The sequence below is a fragment of the Microchirus variegatus genome (assembly GCF_963457635.1).
Source record: "Microchirus variegatus genome assembly, chromosome: 5".
NCBI lineage: Eukaryota > Metazoa > Chordata > Actinopteri > Pleuronectiformes > Soleidae > Microchirus > Microchirus variegatus.
The window spans coordinates 35,528,696-35,547,380 of NC_139806.1; the positions used below are offsets into that span (position 1 = coordinate 35,528,696).

The 18,685-nt window shown below is 41.1% G+C and overlaps 1 protein-coding gene across 1 annotated transcript in view; it reads left to right on the forward strand.

The window, feature by feature from the left end:
* dachd (dachshund d) overlaps window positions 1-18,685 on the forward strand; it is a gene marked incomplete at its 5' end in the record, with an annotated part of 89,619 nt that overhangs the window by 37,385 nt on the left and 33,549 nt on the right. The window contains 2 exons of the mRNA XM_083889173.1: window positions 9,505-9,620; window positions 15,421-15,573. Of these exons, the coding sequence (XP_083745299.1) occupies window positions 9,505-9,620; window positions 15,421-15,573 (269 nt within the window). The remainder of the gene's footprint in view (window positions 1-9,504; window positions 9,621-15,420; window positions 15,574-18,685) is intronic.

The window sequence follows — 18,685 nt, forward strand, 5'->3', positions numbered from 1 at the left end:
CTTTGCTTTGCATTGGGAGAGACTCTTCCGGAAAGGATCACAGAGATGCACACACAGACAGAATCCGATTCTTCCGTCCCTCGCTGAGGAGGAGTCGGTTCTTTGATTTGTCTTTAACTCGGTACAAATGCTCGTCTGGGAAAAATTGTGCAGACTGGGGGCTCCCTCTGAAGTTCTCTCTCTCTCTCTCTCTCTCTCTCTCTCTCTCTCTCTCCCACTCTCTCTCTGGCTCTGCATGCACGCTAAACTCCGCTCTGTTAGCCACGGTGTTATTGTTGTAAACAGCATTTAAAGCACAGCTGGCCAAATTGATCGGGGCTCGCGTCGGAGTGAACTTGAGCAGCCGAGAGTGGGGCTGCATAAACAGGGGGGCTGCGTGCATCTAAATATGCAAACACTCGCACAGCAGTCGGCACTCGGGGGAACAGACACTGTTACTTCTGATGAGGGAAACAGTGAGAAAGACTGGGAAGCGCAGCATCCAGCTTTAACCTCTCTGTGAATACACAGAAGAAAGGGGAAAAAAAAGAGCGAGAGAAGACGGGATTTTTTTTTTTTCCTGATTATGTAAACATTTCTTTTCCTCCCCAGATCATTTCTGGACTCCTCCATGTATTTACTTTTCATTAATTATTGAGAGAAAAAAAAGAGAATAAACACTAGATAATTTTTGTTTAACGTTTCACACAGGATTCCAACCCTCAGCGCAATTAATGCTAATCACTGCGTTCTTCCTGTTTAGCTTGAACCCGGCGTGTTTGTGAGTCGCTGCTGTTTCTCTCCGTCTCTCTTCCCTTAACCTCTCCCTCTTTCTTTTTCTTCCTCCTCCTCCATCTCTGCCGTTAGTCACCGCGTCTCCTCGTGTTATGATTACATCACCCTTTTCTTGTCTGTTGTGTCCATTTAGACCTGAAATTAATCACATCCGACAATCTGCTGGTGCTATTCCCTAAGTTCAAAAGCTTTAGTGGTGGGAGAGTGATATATGGAGAAAGAGAGAGAGAGAGAGAGAGAGAGAGAGAGAGAGAGAGAGATGGAGCGCGTAAAGCATGTTGGAGGTACTTACCATTTGTAGAGTACAGTATATTAATTGCTTATCGGTTTTTGATTTCAGAGTCATTTAGAGTCAATCGAACGCATAATTTTCCACAGCTATTGTTCTTTGGGGTTTGTTAATTGTCACCCCACTGGCGGAATTAAAAGGCAAATTAAAAGCCTTAACTATTGACTCTATCTGAAGTCACTCTCAACAACAATTTCACAAAACAATGGGGAGGATTAATGAAAATGCAGCTTGATTTCTGTTCTCCAAAGCTTTTGCTATGGGGAACCAATTAACTACCCTTCAGGATGACTTTCACTTCTAACTGCTGGTCTGTTCCACTGCCAGAAACTGGGATTAATTCTCAATTAATCCCTCCACCAGAACAACTCTGCCTTTGTCTGCAAGGGAGGACATGAGCGTACAACACTGAGGTTACCCTAAGTCTGTTTGGTGGAGGAACTCCACCCCTGCGAAGATTGATACACCCCTGTAGCCCAGCTCTCCTCAAGCTGAAAATAAGAGCCATTAAAAGGGAATGGTTGACAATGATTTTTGTTTTAGGATTTTGAGCTTTATTAGCCATGCATATTAATGAGTCAATTAATTCCATTCGTCCTGACGAGTGGTCTGTTTGTTTTCGCCTGACCTTTTATCTTAGATGCGTTCACGCTCCGCTTGGTTTAAGAACTTACTCCATACTGTGTTTCCCAGAGCCTTACGTCCAAAAGGGGAGTTTTTATGTGTTTAGCGCTATGATTCTCCACATCTCTTTTGTTTTCTCTCTCTCTTTCTCTCTCTCTCATTCTCTCTTCCTCTCATCCGTCCACCCTCCCCCTTTGTCTCTTTTTTTTTCCACTTTGTCAGAATGCCTGCTGGATGTGTTCCTCTCTAAATGTGACAGGAAATATGCTATTATAGCAGGCAGAATATTTGCCTGATGGGATTTGCAATAAAAATGACTACATTTCCTTTCCATTAGGATCACTAAAACCCCTCTCTCTAATTTATGATTATCCTGGCAAAAAAGACATGTTATATACATAAAGACTAAAGTAGCCCCCAGTCCGCATTTAGCCCGCCCTGCTTTCAAAGTTAGTTGAGAGGACAGGAGAAATAATTGAAAAGTGCAGCTGGACTGTGTACAATCTTGTAAGGGATGCCTAGAAAATGAGATTAATCAGTGCACAGACATTGTGGGGAAAAGTTTGCAGTGAATGCCTGACAGTCGTGCTCTTTCTCTCATTTCAAATGTTGGCAGGCTAGCAGGCAGCTCCAAGGGAAATGCGCTCCTTTCATACTTGAGTAATTGATGAATTGTATGCAATATGCAAATGAGAATCCATAAATCTTATGAATGACAGCTTAATTTATGTGAGCCTTAATGAATGCAGGATTAGATTTTAATTAAATATCCTCAAAGGCACCCTGACTGGGTAAGTTTTTAAAGCCTTGTTTTGAAGACTTGTTTCATATGCATCGCAGTTCATGAAAAAAGAGAGATCAGTGAAAAGTGGTTAGATGAAATTTCCTCACAGTTTTTAAGATAAGACCTGTTCTGTTTTACTAACCAAAGGCACTCGCAATTAATAAACACGGGAGCAAAATCATATCTGCCGATCTCATTTAGGCTTTCCTGGAACTGCTCATTCTCATACATTTGATTAACTGCATTTACTTTAAGCACTATCTGATTTCTAACATTTGGTACAGTATCTTTTTAATTAAGAGAATCATCCATTAGGCATGGAAAAGTCAACCAATTAGGCTTTCCCCATCAGTTCCCGTGATGTAGAAAGTCTGCTTACTCATTATCGGAGTCTGTTGATGTGATACTAAACAATCTTAGACTCTGTAGTTATGGCTACGTACAATTATGAAATCAGCTTTTAACATTAATGATGCATGGGAATAATCAGCAATTTATCGTGTTTTAGATCTTTTTCAGATTCTATTTCACAGCTGAGAAGCTTCAAATGGCGCTAATAGAATGTGATTACAAGAGTAAGCTCTTTGGAGCTACTGTACCAGTGGTTTTACCATCAAGACCGGCTGTGGTTTGATGACACAGGCTTAAGGGCAGAGGAAAGCGCCTTTTTTTTTTTTTTTCCTCTCCCTCAGATGCTGTGATGGTGGGTCTAATCAGGTCTGAACTCAGATGGAGACAACAAGAACGGCACCCACTTTCCCAACTTTACCACTGATCTCAACACTGCACATTAGTCCACACAGGGATCAGAGCACAGACAGAACTTTAAAGGGGGTTTTAGTGGGATTGATGCTAACTCTCTCCCTGCTTTGATTTCACACCATTTGATCTGTGATATATTGTTCTGTAACAACAAAGGTTCACATTTCCAGGCAGATGCAGCTGTTCCTGCCCCTTAATAAACAACAACTGTGTTGTTGTGTTCCCCCCCCCCCCCCCCCCCCCCATCTTCACACGCACAAAATCACTGTAATCCACCTATCTAGATCAGATAAGTGTGACGTCGCTACCTGTGCGAGGCGCCGTTTGACAGGTGCAAGGGGAAGCAGATTGAGATAATCCAAGAATAGGTTCAATGCAAATACAGATACGAGATGGGGGTGAGGATAGACGGATGCATGAAAAAGATGGATGAGCGAATACATTCCCATGTATCACACTGTGACTCTGTGATCACGATCATCACAACCAATAGACTGTCAAGGTCAGCAGTAAATATAAATCATCTCCTGTTTTCTTGACGGCGACACATTCACGTTATCTTTGACTGGTTTGGTGTCTGTCAAAATATCATGATTATTGCAATATTATATCAATTATATTATATTTTCATGATAATTTAGCCGATAGTAGGTTATTCTTTTTATGTTGTATTATAAGTTTGGTCTAAACATGTCAGAAAATACGTCTTTCTTAGGGCTCAGTGTCATACCACCGGATGTCCAAAAACCCACACGAACATAGAATAATGTTAAATACTGATAAATGTTTATAAAAGCATATAGGAAAGGAAAGATGTGAATAATGAATGAAGAGTGATTTGTCCTGTTGTCTCCTCCACAGCAGACAGACAGCTGAACAAGCAGAACTGTCTGTCTGTGATTACATTTAGATCAGATGATAATTAAATACACACAGATCCAAGTATTATTTGATAGTATTCACTATATTGTTTGAGGCACCTTCTTCCTCGTGGCAGAGAAGAGCTGGTTTCTTAAATGTCTTTAAAAAATACAATATTTTTCCTCTGTTGTCTCTTCTGTGGAGATTTAAAGTCGACACTGCAGCCATATTAGCCCCCTGTTTTGCAACAGCGTTAACCTCTCGGAGGATTTGTGCACATATTGTAAAACGGTTTGATGAAACCAAACAAAAAAACAACAAAAACTATAAACGCAGCATATTCAAGCCCCCTAATGGTCTGAGGCCTCTGAATTTCTGCCTGACCTGGCACTTAAAAGGTAAGGAGCTGCTTTGTTTTATCAATAAGACCTTGTTTTCATGGCTGGTCACCACCCCGGCAAACCAATCAATGGGGCATGCTCTGCTATCGCTGTGAGAGAAATGAAAAATAAACCCCAGATAATCCTTCAGTTAAAAGGTTACTCAGGGCGATAAAAGCTATTTTGTTAATTTATTTACTCTCTGCAGTGGAGAGATAAAGAAAAGGAACAATTAGGGAATTCTAGGTGAGAGATTTTAAAAGGGCAATGACATTGGGTTAATATTTTATAAGGCCTGATTGGCAGAGACCTGAAGAGGCCTTTTGTTTACAGAAGCCCCAGACGGAATGATTCACTCGCTTGTTTTGGCCGACTGGGCGGAAATGGAATAAATATCTTCATCCTTACCTTTTAGAAACGTCAAACAAAAGCCCGAGATAAAAGGTTAATGGCTCAATCACACCCGGCAGGAAATAATATTGTGCTTCTTTCTTTTCTGCAAACTGGAATCACTGTTGATATAATCGGCTTGAATTCCTAAAGATATCCGAAGACGGGAGGAGCAGACGCTTTTTTGTGCGTAACTCAATCCACTGAGGGAGTGCGCTCACTTGGGCTAAACATTACATTTGTGGTTTCAATTGATTTATAACGGATCATAATCACTGCATTAACGTCGTTCTGGGTAATAAGATCTCAGTCACTGCTTCCGTCGACAGAAAAGAGTGTGATAGTGAGATGTCAGAATTTTTACAGTGAGATCTAAAACCCTCCTGATATCTCATGCGATATTATAGCTCTCATACCTATCACCTTGTGTTGGCTTCCTGTAAACGGGGGTGAGAACGCGAATTTAATTATTTTGCTTTTATTGCATTGTAGCGCTGAAACCGGACTCGTGCGTAGTGTGTTGTTGGGGCCCCGTGTAATCTGATTGCCTGTGTAGCATAGTGTGTTGGATAGTATCAGGTTCCCAGCCGACTCTGCTGGGTCAACACACGGCCGGGGCCATTAAAAGAAAGTCTGGTTCAGGGAAAGTTCACCACTATTTTCTTTTCAGCAAGGCAGCAAAACAAGAAAGAGAGAATAGATGTGTAACATATTTGTGGCCCCAGCCCAAAGCTGGTGGGGCCTATTTTGTTTCCTTAATTGAAGCCAGAGAGATCAGGGTCCGGAATATCTTTAGTATAAATATAAATAAAGCAGGGACTAAGATTCTCTCATCATTGACCTCCATCCATCCATCCATTATCCTACCATTGACCTCCAATATTGACCAAATAAGTCCCCCGTAAGAGATTGTTTTTAACTGTCTGAAACATTAAAACTAAGAAGGAAAGAGAGAATAAAGTGGAAAAAATAAACACCAGATAAGATATGAAAAGTACCACAATTTCAGTCATAAAATCCAGTTGTTCTGTGGTTTTTTTGTGTCCTGCAATAATGGCCTAGTTTGGAGCAGTTTCTGTGCCAGAGCTATTTAGGGAATCAGCATCTGCTGCTTGATAAATAGCCCGGCTCTTTTGTTTGAGGCCAGGTTGAGTTCCTCTCTGGACTCGGCTTATTAGCCCGTGTGGCTCCGACCATCGCAGATCTGTTTGGGTGTTGCAGCTGTGGCCATTTCAAGGAACTAAATTACACATTGTTTTCGGGTGGACATTGCGCCAGAAACGCACGAATCGCGCGGCTTTGAGGTAAAAGAAAAAAAAAAAAAAAACATGAGGAAGATAATCCCTTTATAGTGAAGTGTATGCCCATCTTTGTAAATTTAGACACATGTACTCAGTTGTGAGGAAAGGAAGAAATGAGATGAGAGGCTTTTCCTGTTGCTCGGAGGTTCCTCGGTTCAAAGCTCTTCTTCAGTTGGTGTATTGCTTTCATGGTTAGCCAGTGTTATTTGTGTGCTGAGTGGCTGAAATGTGATCGCTCTAAACGCACACACACAGATTCTCTTGCAGTCCATCTGAACTTTACCTTTACTTAACTGGGTCTTTGTACCTGGGTTCACATCCTTTGACATTATCCAAGGTTGATGTGACATTTTTTTTGTCCATTTGAAGGCTTTTTTTGCTTTTAGTATTGTTGGTAAAAACCCCCCTTTTACCCATCATATACCCCTCTATTGAGGTCTTTCATAAATAATTCAGCCAGAGCACAAGTGAAAGTGATGACAGCAAAACTGTCTGCGATCTCTCCCTCTCATAAGATCAAAGAGGTGCTTCTATAGAAATAGGAATTACATTTCCAGACGTTTGTGTGTCGACCGGGCACTCGTTTCTCTCTATCACACACTCTCACTGCCCTCCTCTCTCTCCAGCTCTCTCGCCGCTGCTTCTTTCTATCACTTGTGTTTTCCCCCTCCAAAGGGACACAGTTGAGTGAAGGTTTGCTTTTAGTCGCTAAAAACCTCCAGAGCTTGTATATGAGAGAGTCAGCACATTCAGACAGATAGAGCGGGTGCACTCTATTAGCAGAACTGAGGTAAATAAACCTCACAAGACACGGCTGAATAAATTCAACCACTAAAGGCTGCGTGGTGTCTGAGCTAAAACACTGCATCACCCCCGCAGATACCGCCTTTGGGAAATGTAGTGAAATGTACTGTAACACAAAGAGTCTCTTAAACTGATAAAGTGGTAGAAGGAGAAATCGCTGTTTAGAGATGATTATTAGGTGTCATTTACAAATGTAATTCTCAGCCATAGCTCCTTTGTGGACCTGTGCAGCGTAGACAGGTTTTGTTGATTCGTTTTAAAGCTTCAAGTCTGCGATTGTGCTAAAATGTAACTTGAGAAATGAAAACGAATGCACTTATTAGCGAAAATAAAGTGGCAAATTAGTTTTTTAATGCACCATGGCAAATGTATAAGCATCACTGATAGAGATGTTTGACAGTGACATCATTTAATAATTATTGTTAGTAGAGCTGCAACTAACGATTATTTTCGTAATCGATTAATCTAGCGATTATTTTCTAGATTAATCGATGAATCGGTTGGTCCAGAAAATGTCAGAAAATGTTAATAAACGTTGGTCAGTGTTCGTCAAACCTGGAAATGACGATGTTCTTGAACGTCTTGTTTTGTCCACAAACCAAAGTGATTCAGTTTTAAAGATTTCTTTGTTATGTGGAGCAAAGAAACAAAGAAAATATTGACATTTAAGAAGCTAAAACAATCAGAAATCTTGTTTTAATCATGAAAAAAGCTTCAAACGATTATCAAAATAGTTGCCGATTAATTTAGTAATCGATTAATAATCGATTCATCGATTAATCGTTTCAGCTCTAATTGTTAGCACATGCTATAAAGCCTTACAGGATAATACGTTACCTGAATTCAATCCTCTATGTCCTCAGGTTTGAGTTCAGGTCCTGTCACTTTTATGTAAAACACACCTTATGCCAACGCTAACCCTTTGATGTGTTATGTGGAGAACTTAGTGATTATTCGTTTTTTTTTGTTTTGTTTTTATTAATTTAATTATCAGGTTCAGAAAGGTTTTGTTTACTTGTTTTAAACACATGAGTCAGAGATTGTGTAAAAAGAAAAAAGAAAAAAAAAACACTTGACAAATTAAACTCATGCTGTTATTAGTGAAAATAAAGTCTTTATCTTTTATGATTCAAGGCACGACAGTAAAGCGGCAAAAAGCGTTACCATTACTGATAGAGATATTTTTATGGAGCGAATTTATCTAGGATTTATTTTAAAAGATTACACTTTATAACAACGTTGACAGTGACATTACTCAATAATATCGCTCGCACACTCTTTGAAAACCGTAAAGAATAATACGTAACTTGAATGCAATCCTCTTATAAGGGAGAAAAAGCAGCGCTTCAACAAATATGTCCCCAGGTTTGATTTCAGGTCCTGCTCATGTAAAACGTGCCCATATTTGTTCAGATTTCCTGCCGTAATTACACCACGGAAACCCTTTGGTGTTTTAAAGATGGATTAAACTTCTAGGATTGAGCTTCACACTGGAGAGAACTCAGTGTCCTGGTTAAAGCTTGAAATGGACTATTGTATGAGAAATAATGTATGAAGCCAATATGTCACCTGTGTCAAGTCCCCATAATTCATCTTCAGCTGAGACACCCAGCTCCTTGTTCATAAAGAATGTACCTCTATAGGATCTTGGCCCCCTCATTATGTGCTCATTGCATTTTTTTTTTTTTTTCAGCCCGTGGGCTTTTCGTTGTAACTATAAGCCAGCAAAGTAGGTATTGATTGCAACTCGAAGCTGTATTAATAAGTGAATGAGTAAGATGTGTGGAAAGTCAGGGGTGTATCTGCTTTGGAGGCCTTTTCTCCTCCACACTAAGGTGGCATAGTCATTTATCATGGCTGGATCTGTGCCCCTCGTTTGGTGTAATAAAACTCCCCCATCAGAACCGTCCAACAGGTCTGAATCACTCTGTCACACCACCTTCCAGCTAAGGCGCGCATTAAATCAAGCAAGCAGAACATTTCCTAAGGCAGCCATTGCCTTTTAATTTCCTGAAGAACCTTAAAATATCATTCATTACCAGAACTACACATATTTGGTTTTTTAAAAGTCTCATAAATCAATAGTGGCCTGACTGCAATAATTATAACAAGTTAACATGTAATTTCCAGGCCGAGGGCCGCGCACCGGATTTTAGCATATGCAAACGAGGCAATTCAAATAGTGTGGGGATATTAATACGGAGGAACAGGTAACGAGGTACAGGTTATGAATTATGCATCAAAAAGTGGTTGATCTTCAATAAAGGAAATGAATTCACCGTGTAATCTAATTAGTTATGGAAGTCTATTATGTTGAGCTGCAGAAAGCAACTGTCCTTGAAAAGAAATTTATTTACAGTACATGTTAGCTCTTTGGAATGAAATTGCATTCTGGAGAGCTCCAAATGTTAACACCCCCCCCACACCACCACCACCACCAAACACCCTCACAACCCCTCCTCCCTCCTCCCTCCTTCCAGTCTCCCCCATGTTTCTCACCCACATTCTTTTTCTCTCCTCTGCCCGTGGCTGTAGCTCCAGACCTGGCCGGCCTCCGAAGAGGACCCAGAGCGTGACATCACCGGAGAACCCCCACATCATGCCCCACTCAGTCCCAGGCCTTATGTCCCCTGGCATGATGCCACCCACAGGTATGGTTTGGTCTTAGTCTGTCGTGCTCTGTCACTGTTGCTAACACTCACTGCGCAGTCTGCGTTTTCTGTGTGTCTCTCACACACACACACACTCACACGAAGCCTCTTCTTCACCAGTGGCCTCCCCACAGCTTATCCTCAAAATGGCAAGCAGTCCAAAGTGACACATGCATCCGACCACCAGACACCAGCAGCTCCCTCGTTTTACCAAAAACAGATCCTCGGCTCAAACCCCCACGAAACACAAGAGGGGGAGAATAAATTGAAATGGAGATCTTTTCTCTCAGATTATTCCAGTAGATGTTGCATTTTGCCTTGAGTGCATTCTAATTAGTGCGATTAAATCCACTCCACTGGTATATGTGCATAGGCGGTGGTGATGCTAAAGCAGGCTTATCGCCACAAGAATCAACAACAACCATTTGTGCCCTAACTTGCCCCTGGGCCACGTCTTATTGCGACTAATGCTTTTGTTCTATTTGTGGCTGGCTTTATTGTGAATGCTTTGATGTTGGTGGCAGTTAAAGTGGTCTGATTTGCATATTTTGCTCACCATTTTGATATGTATTTAATGATAATGCTCCGTCAAAAAGGAGCTCTTTGATTGCATATCTTGCCCACAGTACACTGTATTTAAACAACTATTAAATGTAGTACATCATAACTGGTTTAACATTATTTTACTTGCAAAGTCTGGGTTTTTTTTGTCCTCCGTGCTTGAAAATTCACTATTAAACCCAGATCGGTCCATCTTGTGATTCAGTATAAGTTCACAGGCCACTGCTTTGAAGTCAGAGAATATAGGCCGAGGTCGGTGGGCGTCCGTGCTGCAGTATGGAAGGCGAAGTGAAAAGGCCGCAGTGAACACAGAGGACAGAGTTGAGAAAGATCCGTGTTATTTAGTGGAACATAAAGCAACAGAGAAGCCTTTTGATATCATCCCCTTTAAGCCCAGAGGGACTCTATGATCTTGACATTTAGTCAGGGTATGCAGGGGGCAGAGATAAAGTAATTGAGGTTTTTGGTCCGCTCATAACCCGCCTTAAAATTCCTAACTGTGGCGAGACAGAACTTGTCCATTAATTTATGTGTTATAATTAAACCATTTATTGTTTTGATGATAGTATTAAGCATTAAACGTCAAGGAAGTCACAGATTTTGACAGATTAATAATTACGTATAAATGACCACACAGAAGTTAGCATTTAAGGAGGCCACTAATTGATTGTCCTGTCATGTCCAAATGTATTGATTGATGATAAAGACCCAACGCTGAGGAACTGTCTTAATCGTTACACTTTCATGTCATGTCACATTAGTTCATTTTTCAGATGAACACGCGGAACATGGGCTGACGGCTTTTTACCGTGTAGCTTCACCAGTTTTTATCCAAGACACCACAAAAAAAAAAAGGCTTTGCACAGATTAAAACTGTGAAATATGTTCCTTCTCTCCTGGTGGGTGTCACATGTATAAAAGTCCACCTCAATGTACGATCCCGAAGCTCCTCTGCCAGCCTTTTATCACCCTGGAGTGGTAAAGTACGACATTTATTGTAGGAGATTTTGTTTGCTGTAATTTCATAATGCAAACAACCGTCGGTAAATGTTTTTTATAGGTATTAGACATGGACATTAAACGTACCGCAGACTCCGAATCAGATTAAACTCCGAGACCATATTCAGCACACTGAAAAGATGTCTTCTTCTTCATACTCTTAGCGGGCCCAGAGAAGCCTATGTGAAACACAGTGTTAACATATGTATCTTTGCCCTTGACACCAGTTCCATTTAGAGAAGGACATCTTAATGTGCTTAGCTTTCCATTTAAAGAAATACCCTCATCTGTGTGTGAAAGCACACGTGTGTATGTGTGAGCATCTGAGTGCGTGCAGGCTTGCGCTGATGCCTGGGGGTGGGGGGCGATGGGGGGGGGGGGCTGCGCTGGAGCCTTTCCAGTTTCTGATGCATTACAGGCAGATTGGCCCTCAAATCGGATTATTTGCTGTGGACTGACACCACACTGAGATGACATCTCCTTTAAAGTGGAGAGCGCCTCCACTCACACTCTGGCCACAACTTAAGCAGCAGCTTCAATATAATTCATTTATGTCCCAGATATGGCTTCAACCTTTTGAATAACACAAGAGTACTGCGTTTACCATTAGAGGAATGAATGTCACCTACGTCTTACCGTGACGCGTCCTGTATTTAAAAACAATATTTGCTAATGGAAGATGGCTCTGCCTTGTATGTACCATGTATGTGTCCTGCTAGTTCTTCTCACAAGAACAGTATGTGGAGACGTATTGTAATATTTATGTTCTGTTAATGTACAATTAGCACGTCAGGCTCCAAGAGTGGATCATCTAATCTGGTGCCACTTCAAGCTGCTTTAAAATAGATCTGGTATGCACCAGGTAATTTGGCGTCACTTCTTTGTGCTTCTGCCCCTCCTCTATCAGTCTGCTGCTTGTCATAAGGTTAGCACACTCTGTAATTGATACTAAATTTGTCATGATGTGGATAGCACAGTTCAAGTGGTGCAGTGTACTATAAGAAGTCACGTTGTTCCCAAACCCCAGTTTGTCATTGCTGTAGCTGCCACCAGTCCGTGCATTAAATGAGGCGGCCCTGCTCATTGACATGGAGTGTCTCTTCTCTACTTATCCTGCTCGCCTGATAAATAAAGTGTGTTTTCATTGTTGCCCGTGGTGCCGTTCCCAAAACAGAGACAGAACAGAAACACAACAGATAAGCTCTGGTTATTTATTTATTTATTTTTTTTAAATCGCTGCTAGAGAAAAACCATAAAAGTCTGTCTTTTGTGTGCTGATGTGAAGTTAATCTGATTTTAATTTAATTATACGAGTTAGTTGCAGAGGGCACATGCATTGGGCTGTTTGTTGTAAGAATGTTCTGACATTGGCGCAGGTATGGGGCAGCTAGCATGTTAATTAATGATGAAGATCCTGACAATATGCAGAGGCATGACAGCGTTAAGCCAGTCGGCTGCTGCTTCCTTTGCATATTAATAGATCCTTCATTATTATTTAATATGACAGCTGCTCCAAGGGCTACCATCAGACCTTGTCTCTGTTATTTGCTGTTTTGTGCTCCCCATGTGACACTGCCATGCTATTCTCTATGTGTTGAAATGTTCGCCGTTCTCTGACTGGTGTTGCGCTCAACATGCGGCTGGGGTGCGCCGTTTGTGTTTTGCTCTGGAGGATTCTGACTCGCCCCTGCTTCTATATGAGAAAAGTGTTGAGAATCTAAAGGTGACTTTGAAAGAATATATGAGGCTGGATTGTTTTGTTTGCATAGTAATGAATGCAGATTAGCGCTGAGTGGTACTGGTCTTGTTGACGTTTTAGACTTCTAGTGGCTTAATAGACTTGTTGCAGGGCGGCAACATCTCCCAGGCTTTCTCATTACATCCACTGTACGAAGGCGTGTGCTGTGTGGTTATGACAATTGATCTGTTGAAATGGAACAATTATCAGAATAAAGATTTCAATATGTGTGTGTGTCGCTTAGTCGAGCACGAGGTGGATGTTGCAGCGCAGTGATAAAGATGTGAAAGTGATCATTTAATCTTAGCTCCAAAAAAGTTTTATTCACTAAAATAAAAGTGCATTTATTTACTTGTATTTTTTTTTTTTACAGTTTAGTCCAGTCCACAAGAAATATGGTGGATGGGCTGCAGTGCCATAAACAGCAGTGCTCACAAAGCCAGCGTTAGAGAGCATCGGGGGAGCACCACTGCAGCACTTTGAGCGGCACCTGATTTGTGGGGGGAATTTATCACACAAACAGCCCAGAGGTGATTTCAATATTTACTCGGCAGTCTGTTCTGCATACGTCTCATTTGGAAAACAGTTGACTCTTGCCCATTATACGCAAATGAAGGCTGACCTTCAGACTGGGCAGAGGCCACATTCATTATGTGGAAAAGTATCATCTTCTTATGAGGCGGTGACTTTTTTTTTTTTTTTCTTCTCCTGTTCGGCCTATGCATATGGAACAGCATCCAGGGCCCGTTGCAAACGAGAGGCCCCTTGCTGACATGATGTATACTGTACGTCAATATGGTACTGATGTATTTTAAGATGCAAACAAGGCTTTAAATCATATGCACCTCCGTGTCAGTGGCTCAGAGTGACTCTCACCATCTGCCTATCAGCTGGGGATGAGAGGAGAGGGTGTCCAGGCCAGTATGTCCCCGTGTGTGTGTGTGTCGTGTTGGTGTGTGCTTGCGTCTGTGCGTACGCTGCCGCTTGCATGTGTCTATTAAAGCCACACGTCTGATTCCTACCTCTCGTTGCACGTGCATCTTCCTGCAACTGCCTGGACTAATAGACGCTCTTGAGTCCCATCACACAGACGTGACAGCGCAGCGATGATAAACGCAGACGTCGCCTTGTTCCGCCGTCAAACGTGAGGCAAACCTGCATATCAAGTGTAAGCTGCCTCTGTAAAAGGGCAGGTGATGTTGTATACCTTATTGTGGGTATGATTGATTCCACTAATAGGTACATATTGTTTGTCTTTCCACGGCATCTACACGTTTGTAGCTAGGATTGGCAAGAAGAGTTGCGGGACTCTCCTGAGACGCAGCAGGCATTCAGGAGATTTAGCACTATCTGTCCCCGCCGTTTGAGACCAGCCTCATGAATAAAGATTTCAGTCACGTTCAATACACCAGAACCCTGGAACTACCACAATGACAATCCAATGCTTTATGATCTCTGCAGTGTGCTCAGCATATGTATGTCTATAATCTCAGACTTACTATATCAATCATGCAAAGTCCATGTTGATCGAGGTGGACAACCGCGTGAAATATTGCTATTGCAGCACTTATTTGGAGATGGCAGTGGAAATGTGAAGGATTATTTAGAATGCGATGTCAATAGTCATTTGGTGTGCTCAAGAAAACGGCAGAATGAAAAAGAAGAACATTTCAGTTCACTTTCAGAAAACTTGCTGTTTCTAGGTAATGGAAGAATGGATCATTTCAGCATTTTCTTAAACATTCTTAATATGTTATAATCTAATAAAGACTGTCGGGACAAAGTAATTATATAATTAAGAACATTTGCAAAACGTTTCTGTTTCTGTTTTTTTTATTTTTTAGAATTAATGGCATTCAACTGATTTTCACACAAGTTTACTTATTCCCCACACAATGTCCTAAGTTTAAAGCCCTTCACAAGTTGCAAAGAATAGATTTCTTGTGGTACATTGTTTGTAGTTTTTCATTCAATGTGGCCTTGACTCTCAGATGAAGCATCTTAACATGACGCACACACAATCACTGAAGAATTTAGAATTTCAATAACACTATCATACATTATTTACATTATCATTTATTATTATGCTTCTGTGTTATGTATAATACATACACAAGTAATGCTTCTACCTTGACAACATATGTTCCCATGAAGGTACAAATCTATCAGTATAGTGAGGAGGAATTACTAGAATTTGTGTAAATTTGTAAAAATACGGTTTACACAAACACACGCACGCGCACACAGTGATTTATCCTGTCAGCATGATGACCTGCTGTGAAAATATCCCCTGTCAGAAGATGAAAAACTCACAAGAGCTTACTCTGCATAGTATATAAAATTATTCATTGTTTTGCTTTTTCAAAATTCTTTTATTCAGTGTTGGGTTTTTTTTATTCGCCAGGGTACCTGAAAAGCTTTTTGCAGGTGGCAGTGGCTCAGCCCCCCCGTAGACATGTAGTAGTCTGTAAGTGCTCTGTCTCCTCTGCCTCCTCCTTCCAGGCCTGACAGCGGCGGCGGCAGCAGCTGCCAACGCAGCCATCGCAGAGGCCATGAAGGTCAAGAAGATCAAGCTGGAGGCGATGAGCGGCTACCACAGCAACGCCAACCACCACGGCGTCGACGGAGAGAACGGAGACCTCGGCTCCGGCGTTGGTGAGGGTGCCCTTCACATGCAGTACTCACGCACACGTGCAAACGCACACTGTGGCAAAAACAACAAAAGCACATAGTAGTCACACAAAAGGAAGGCGACGGCTTTTTACGAATGCTTCTCGTCATTTTGTCACATGCCAACTTCAATTTCAGTAGTTAGAATTATTCGTTTTTAGTTAAGAATTTAATAATTAGTTAGGAATTATTTATTTTTTTATTTTTTTTACAGTATATCAGAATGCATAAACAGACTACGGATGCTTTGAGGAACTCTCATTACTATTAAATTACAACCATTTGAATTAATTAAAGTATTTTAAAGGGCTAAGTTAACACATGTATTGAATGACTGACATTAAATATGCATATAAATTGCATATGAATCAAAATATAAAGAATGAGTGAAAACTGCGTAGACTGATCCATAGCTTTGGTTTTCTTGAGAATTTGCGATATGTTAGGGTTACTAATAACCCTAACATATTAAACTATAACTATTAAAGTATTAAAATATTATTTATGACATTCTGTATGTGGCTTATATGACCCTGTTGTACATATCCCCTGGGGTCTGCTGTGAGCACACCTTTAATGCACATTGACATCGATTCTATAGGATTCTTCCACTGACTGTTTAATTGGGTTGAGATCTGGTGATCTCATTACAGGGGGTTACTGTGAGTTTATTCATGCACTGTTGCACTAGATCCACAACAAAAGCTTCAGAACCACTGCCTGACCGTATGCCAAGTTTAATTGAAACCTGTAGTCTTTGTAAAGCTGCTTTATTAACAGCCTCACAAACATACTGGACCAAAAATCCAATATGCCAGGGCTAATAATGCCTTCTACATAAAGTGTAGTTTGTCCTAAAACAAGTATTTGTGTGAGACTAAGCGGCTATTTTTTAAATGAACTTTTTCTTTGTTCACTTTTTATACTTTATTAAGGTAAGTTTCTCTTTTGTGATGAAAGGAGGAAAACACAACTTTTAATAGCCAAGTAAAACTGTGAACAGTGTTTCACAAAGCTATCAGCTTTTAACAAGGTCTAATTGAATTGCTGTGAAAGCGTCATTTTTTTTTTTTTTTTTTCACCATGTGCCATTTCAATTAATTATTCGTCCTAAAAATGCAGAAGGATTTCCGTAATATCACACGAAACCACTTAGTGTATTAAAGAGAATGATAATGTATGTTAGCACGGATTCATCAGCCCATTCCAAATGATAGACCAAATGTAATCCCCGTGGCTTTTGTTGCTAAATGGAGGTTTTGATTCACTTACAGTAATAAATGGCTCGAGTCCTGAATGCATTTCGACAGAAAGACTTGACGCCGCATCGCTGTGCGGTGTGTGTGTGTGCGAGATGAAAACAGGATGTGTTTCTGCGCGGATTTAACAATGCAAAATGCATAAAGTGTGAGGTCATCACTCTGAGAGAATGGAGTGTGTAAAAGGGAGAATATGAGCCTGCGAGGTCACGGAAATAAAGATAAATGTGAGTACCAACTGCAAGGCTGTGGCAATGGAGCTAATAAGAATCTGTTTTATCTTTTTACAATTTAAATTGTAACCTTGAGCCCACAGCCAGCTACATAGGCTCCCAGTAGAATCATAATTCTGGCAAGGGGGAGCAGCTCTAGGTACGGGTGCACGGGCCACAGCATTAGCTCTCTGAGTGAAATATATGGCAGCGACGCCTCTCGGCCCCATCCACAATCAATTGGATTCTTTTCCTTTAATATTTACTTGCAGCGATGAGATGCTCGTCTGCATGGTGATGAACAGTCTGCCACTGGCGTTTGAAGGTGACCTGTCAGTGAGTATGGACAAATCTCTCGCTCGCAGAAATGTAGAAAATAAATCATTAGGGGCAGGCAGTCAGACAGGGGCCTCTCTCTCTCCCTCACTCTCCTCGGGATTTAAATCAGCCCAGATTTATGATTTGAATTAATGCTTCGTTTGGTCAAAGGAATGGTCGCCGAGACAAATGATGTTTGGTACTGAAACCATCCTAATATTGATTACTGGTTGTCGCAGCAATCTCTTGTTTATATCAAGCACTCTCCTGTGACAGGGTGGCCACCAGGAGTCATCCTGATAATACGCCGGAGAAATATGGCCCGCTCTGCACTGCAGGGCCATGAAACACGGCGAGCTGTGCGCTGTCTTCTTCATCTTGGCCCCTGGCTTCGACTCGCATGTTTATTTTTAATGGAAGTATTTCGCAATTTTGCAACAAAAAAAACAAAGAACCGACTTAGAAGAAAACATGATTACATTCCAAAAGTGTCCAGCTCTGGCTTGTTTTCACTGACTTATTTTGGACCGTGAATGCCTAATATGTCCAGCTCTCAAGCCCATTATCCTGTGCAATCTAAACGTATAAATCACTTGACTGATATAGCATGGAGTGGGCAGAAAAGAGAGCTGTATTTGGCTGTCAGAACCAGGCTGACTGCTCATAGCACAGACTGGGGGTATGATTTCATGCTGCTTTTTAACTGACTCGCACCACAGCTGCTCGGAGGAAATGGACTGGAGTTTTTTTGTAATCATCCAGCTCAAACAAAGACTAACACAAACGGATGTGTTTACTTATACAAATTATGTTGCCAACCTTGATGGGAATTGATATGATAATGTACCTGTCTTTGATAATACCGCAAAGGACCCTAGATCCATTTAATCAAAAAGAGCTACTACAAAAACCCTTTAGGGAGAAAAAGAAAATCCTCCTCAGGCTAAAATACAGGTGCCTCATCTCAGTGTTTGTCTGAAGCATATCTTGTATTGTAAAGAGCTTAAAGAGAAGCACCACAGAGACAACCAGTGAAGGACACTCTGTTCTGTTTGTAGAGTTGGATTGCCCGTCGCTGTCTTTGTGTTGATGTAAACCGAACAGGCTAATGTTTCTCCCTGGCATTAAATATTCATCACAATTAGATCTTCCTGTTTGCATCAATGTTATTAATTATAAGGGGGAAAAAAAACAGCCAGTTCAACCCTCAGCCAAAATAAACCAGACATCCTGTGTGAGAGAAGAGACGGGAAGTATGTATGTTTGTATGTGGGAGAAACAAATAAAAGAAGATGAAGATGTAGTGAC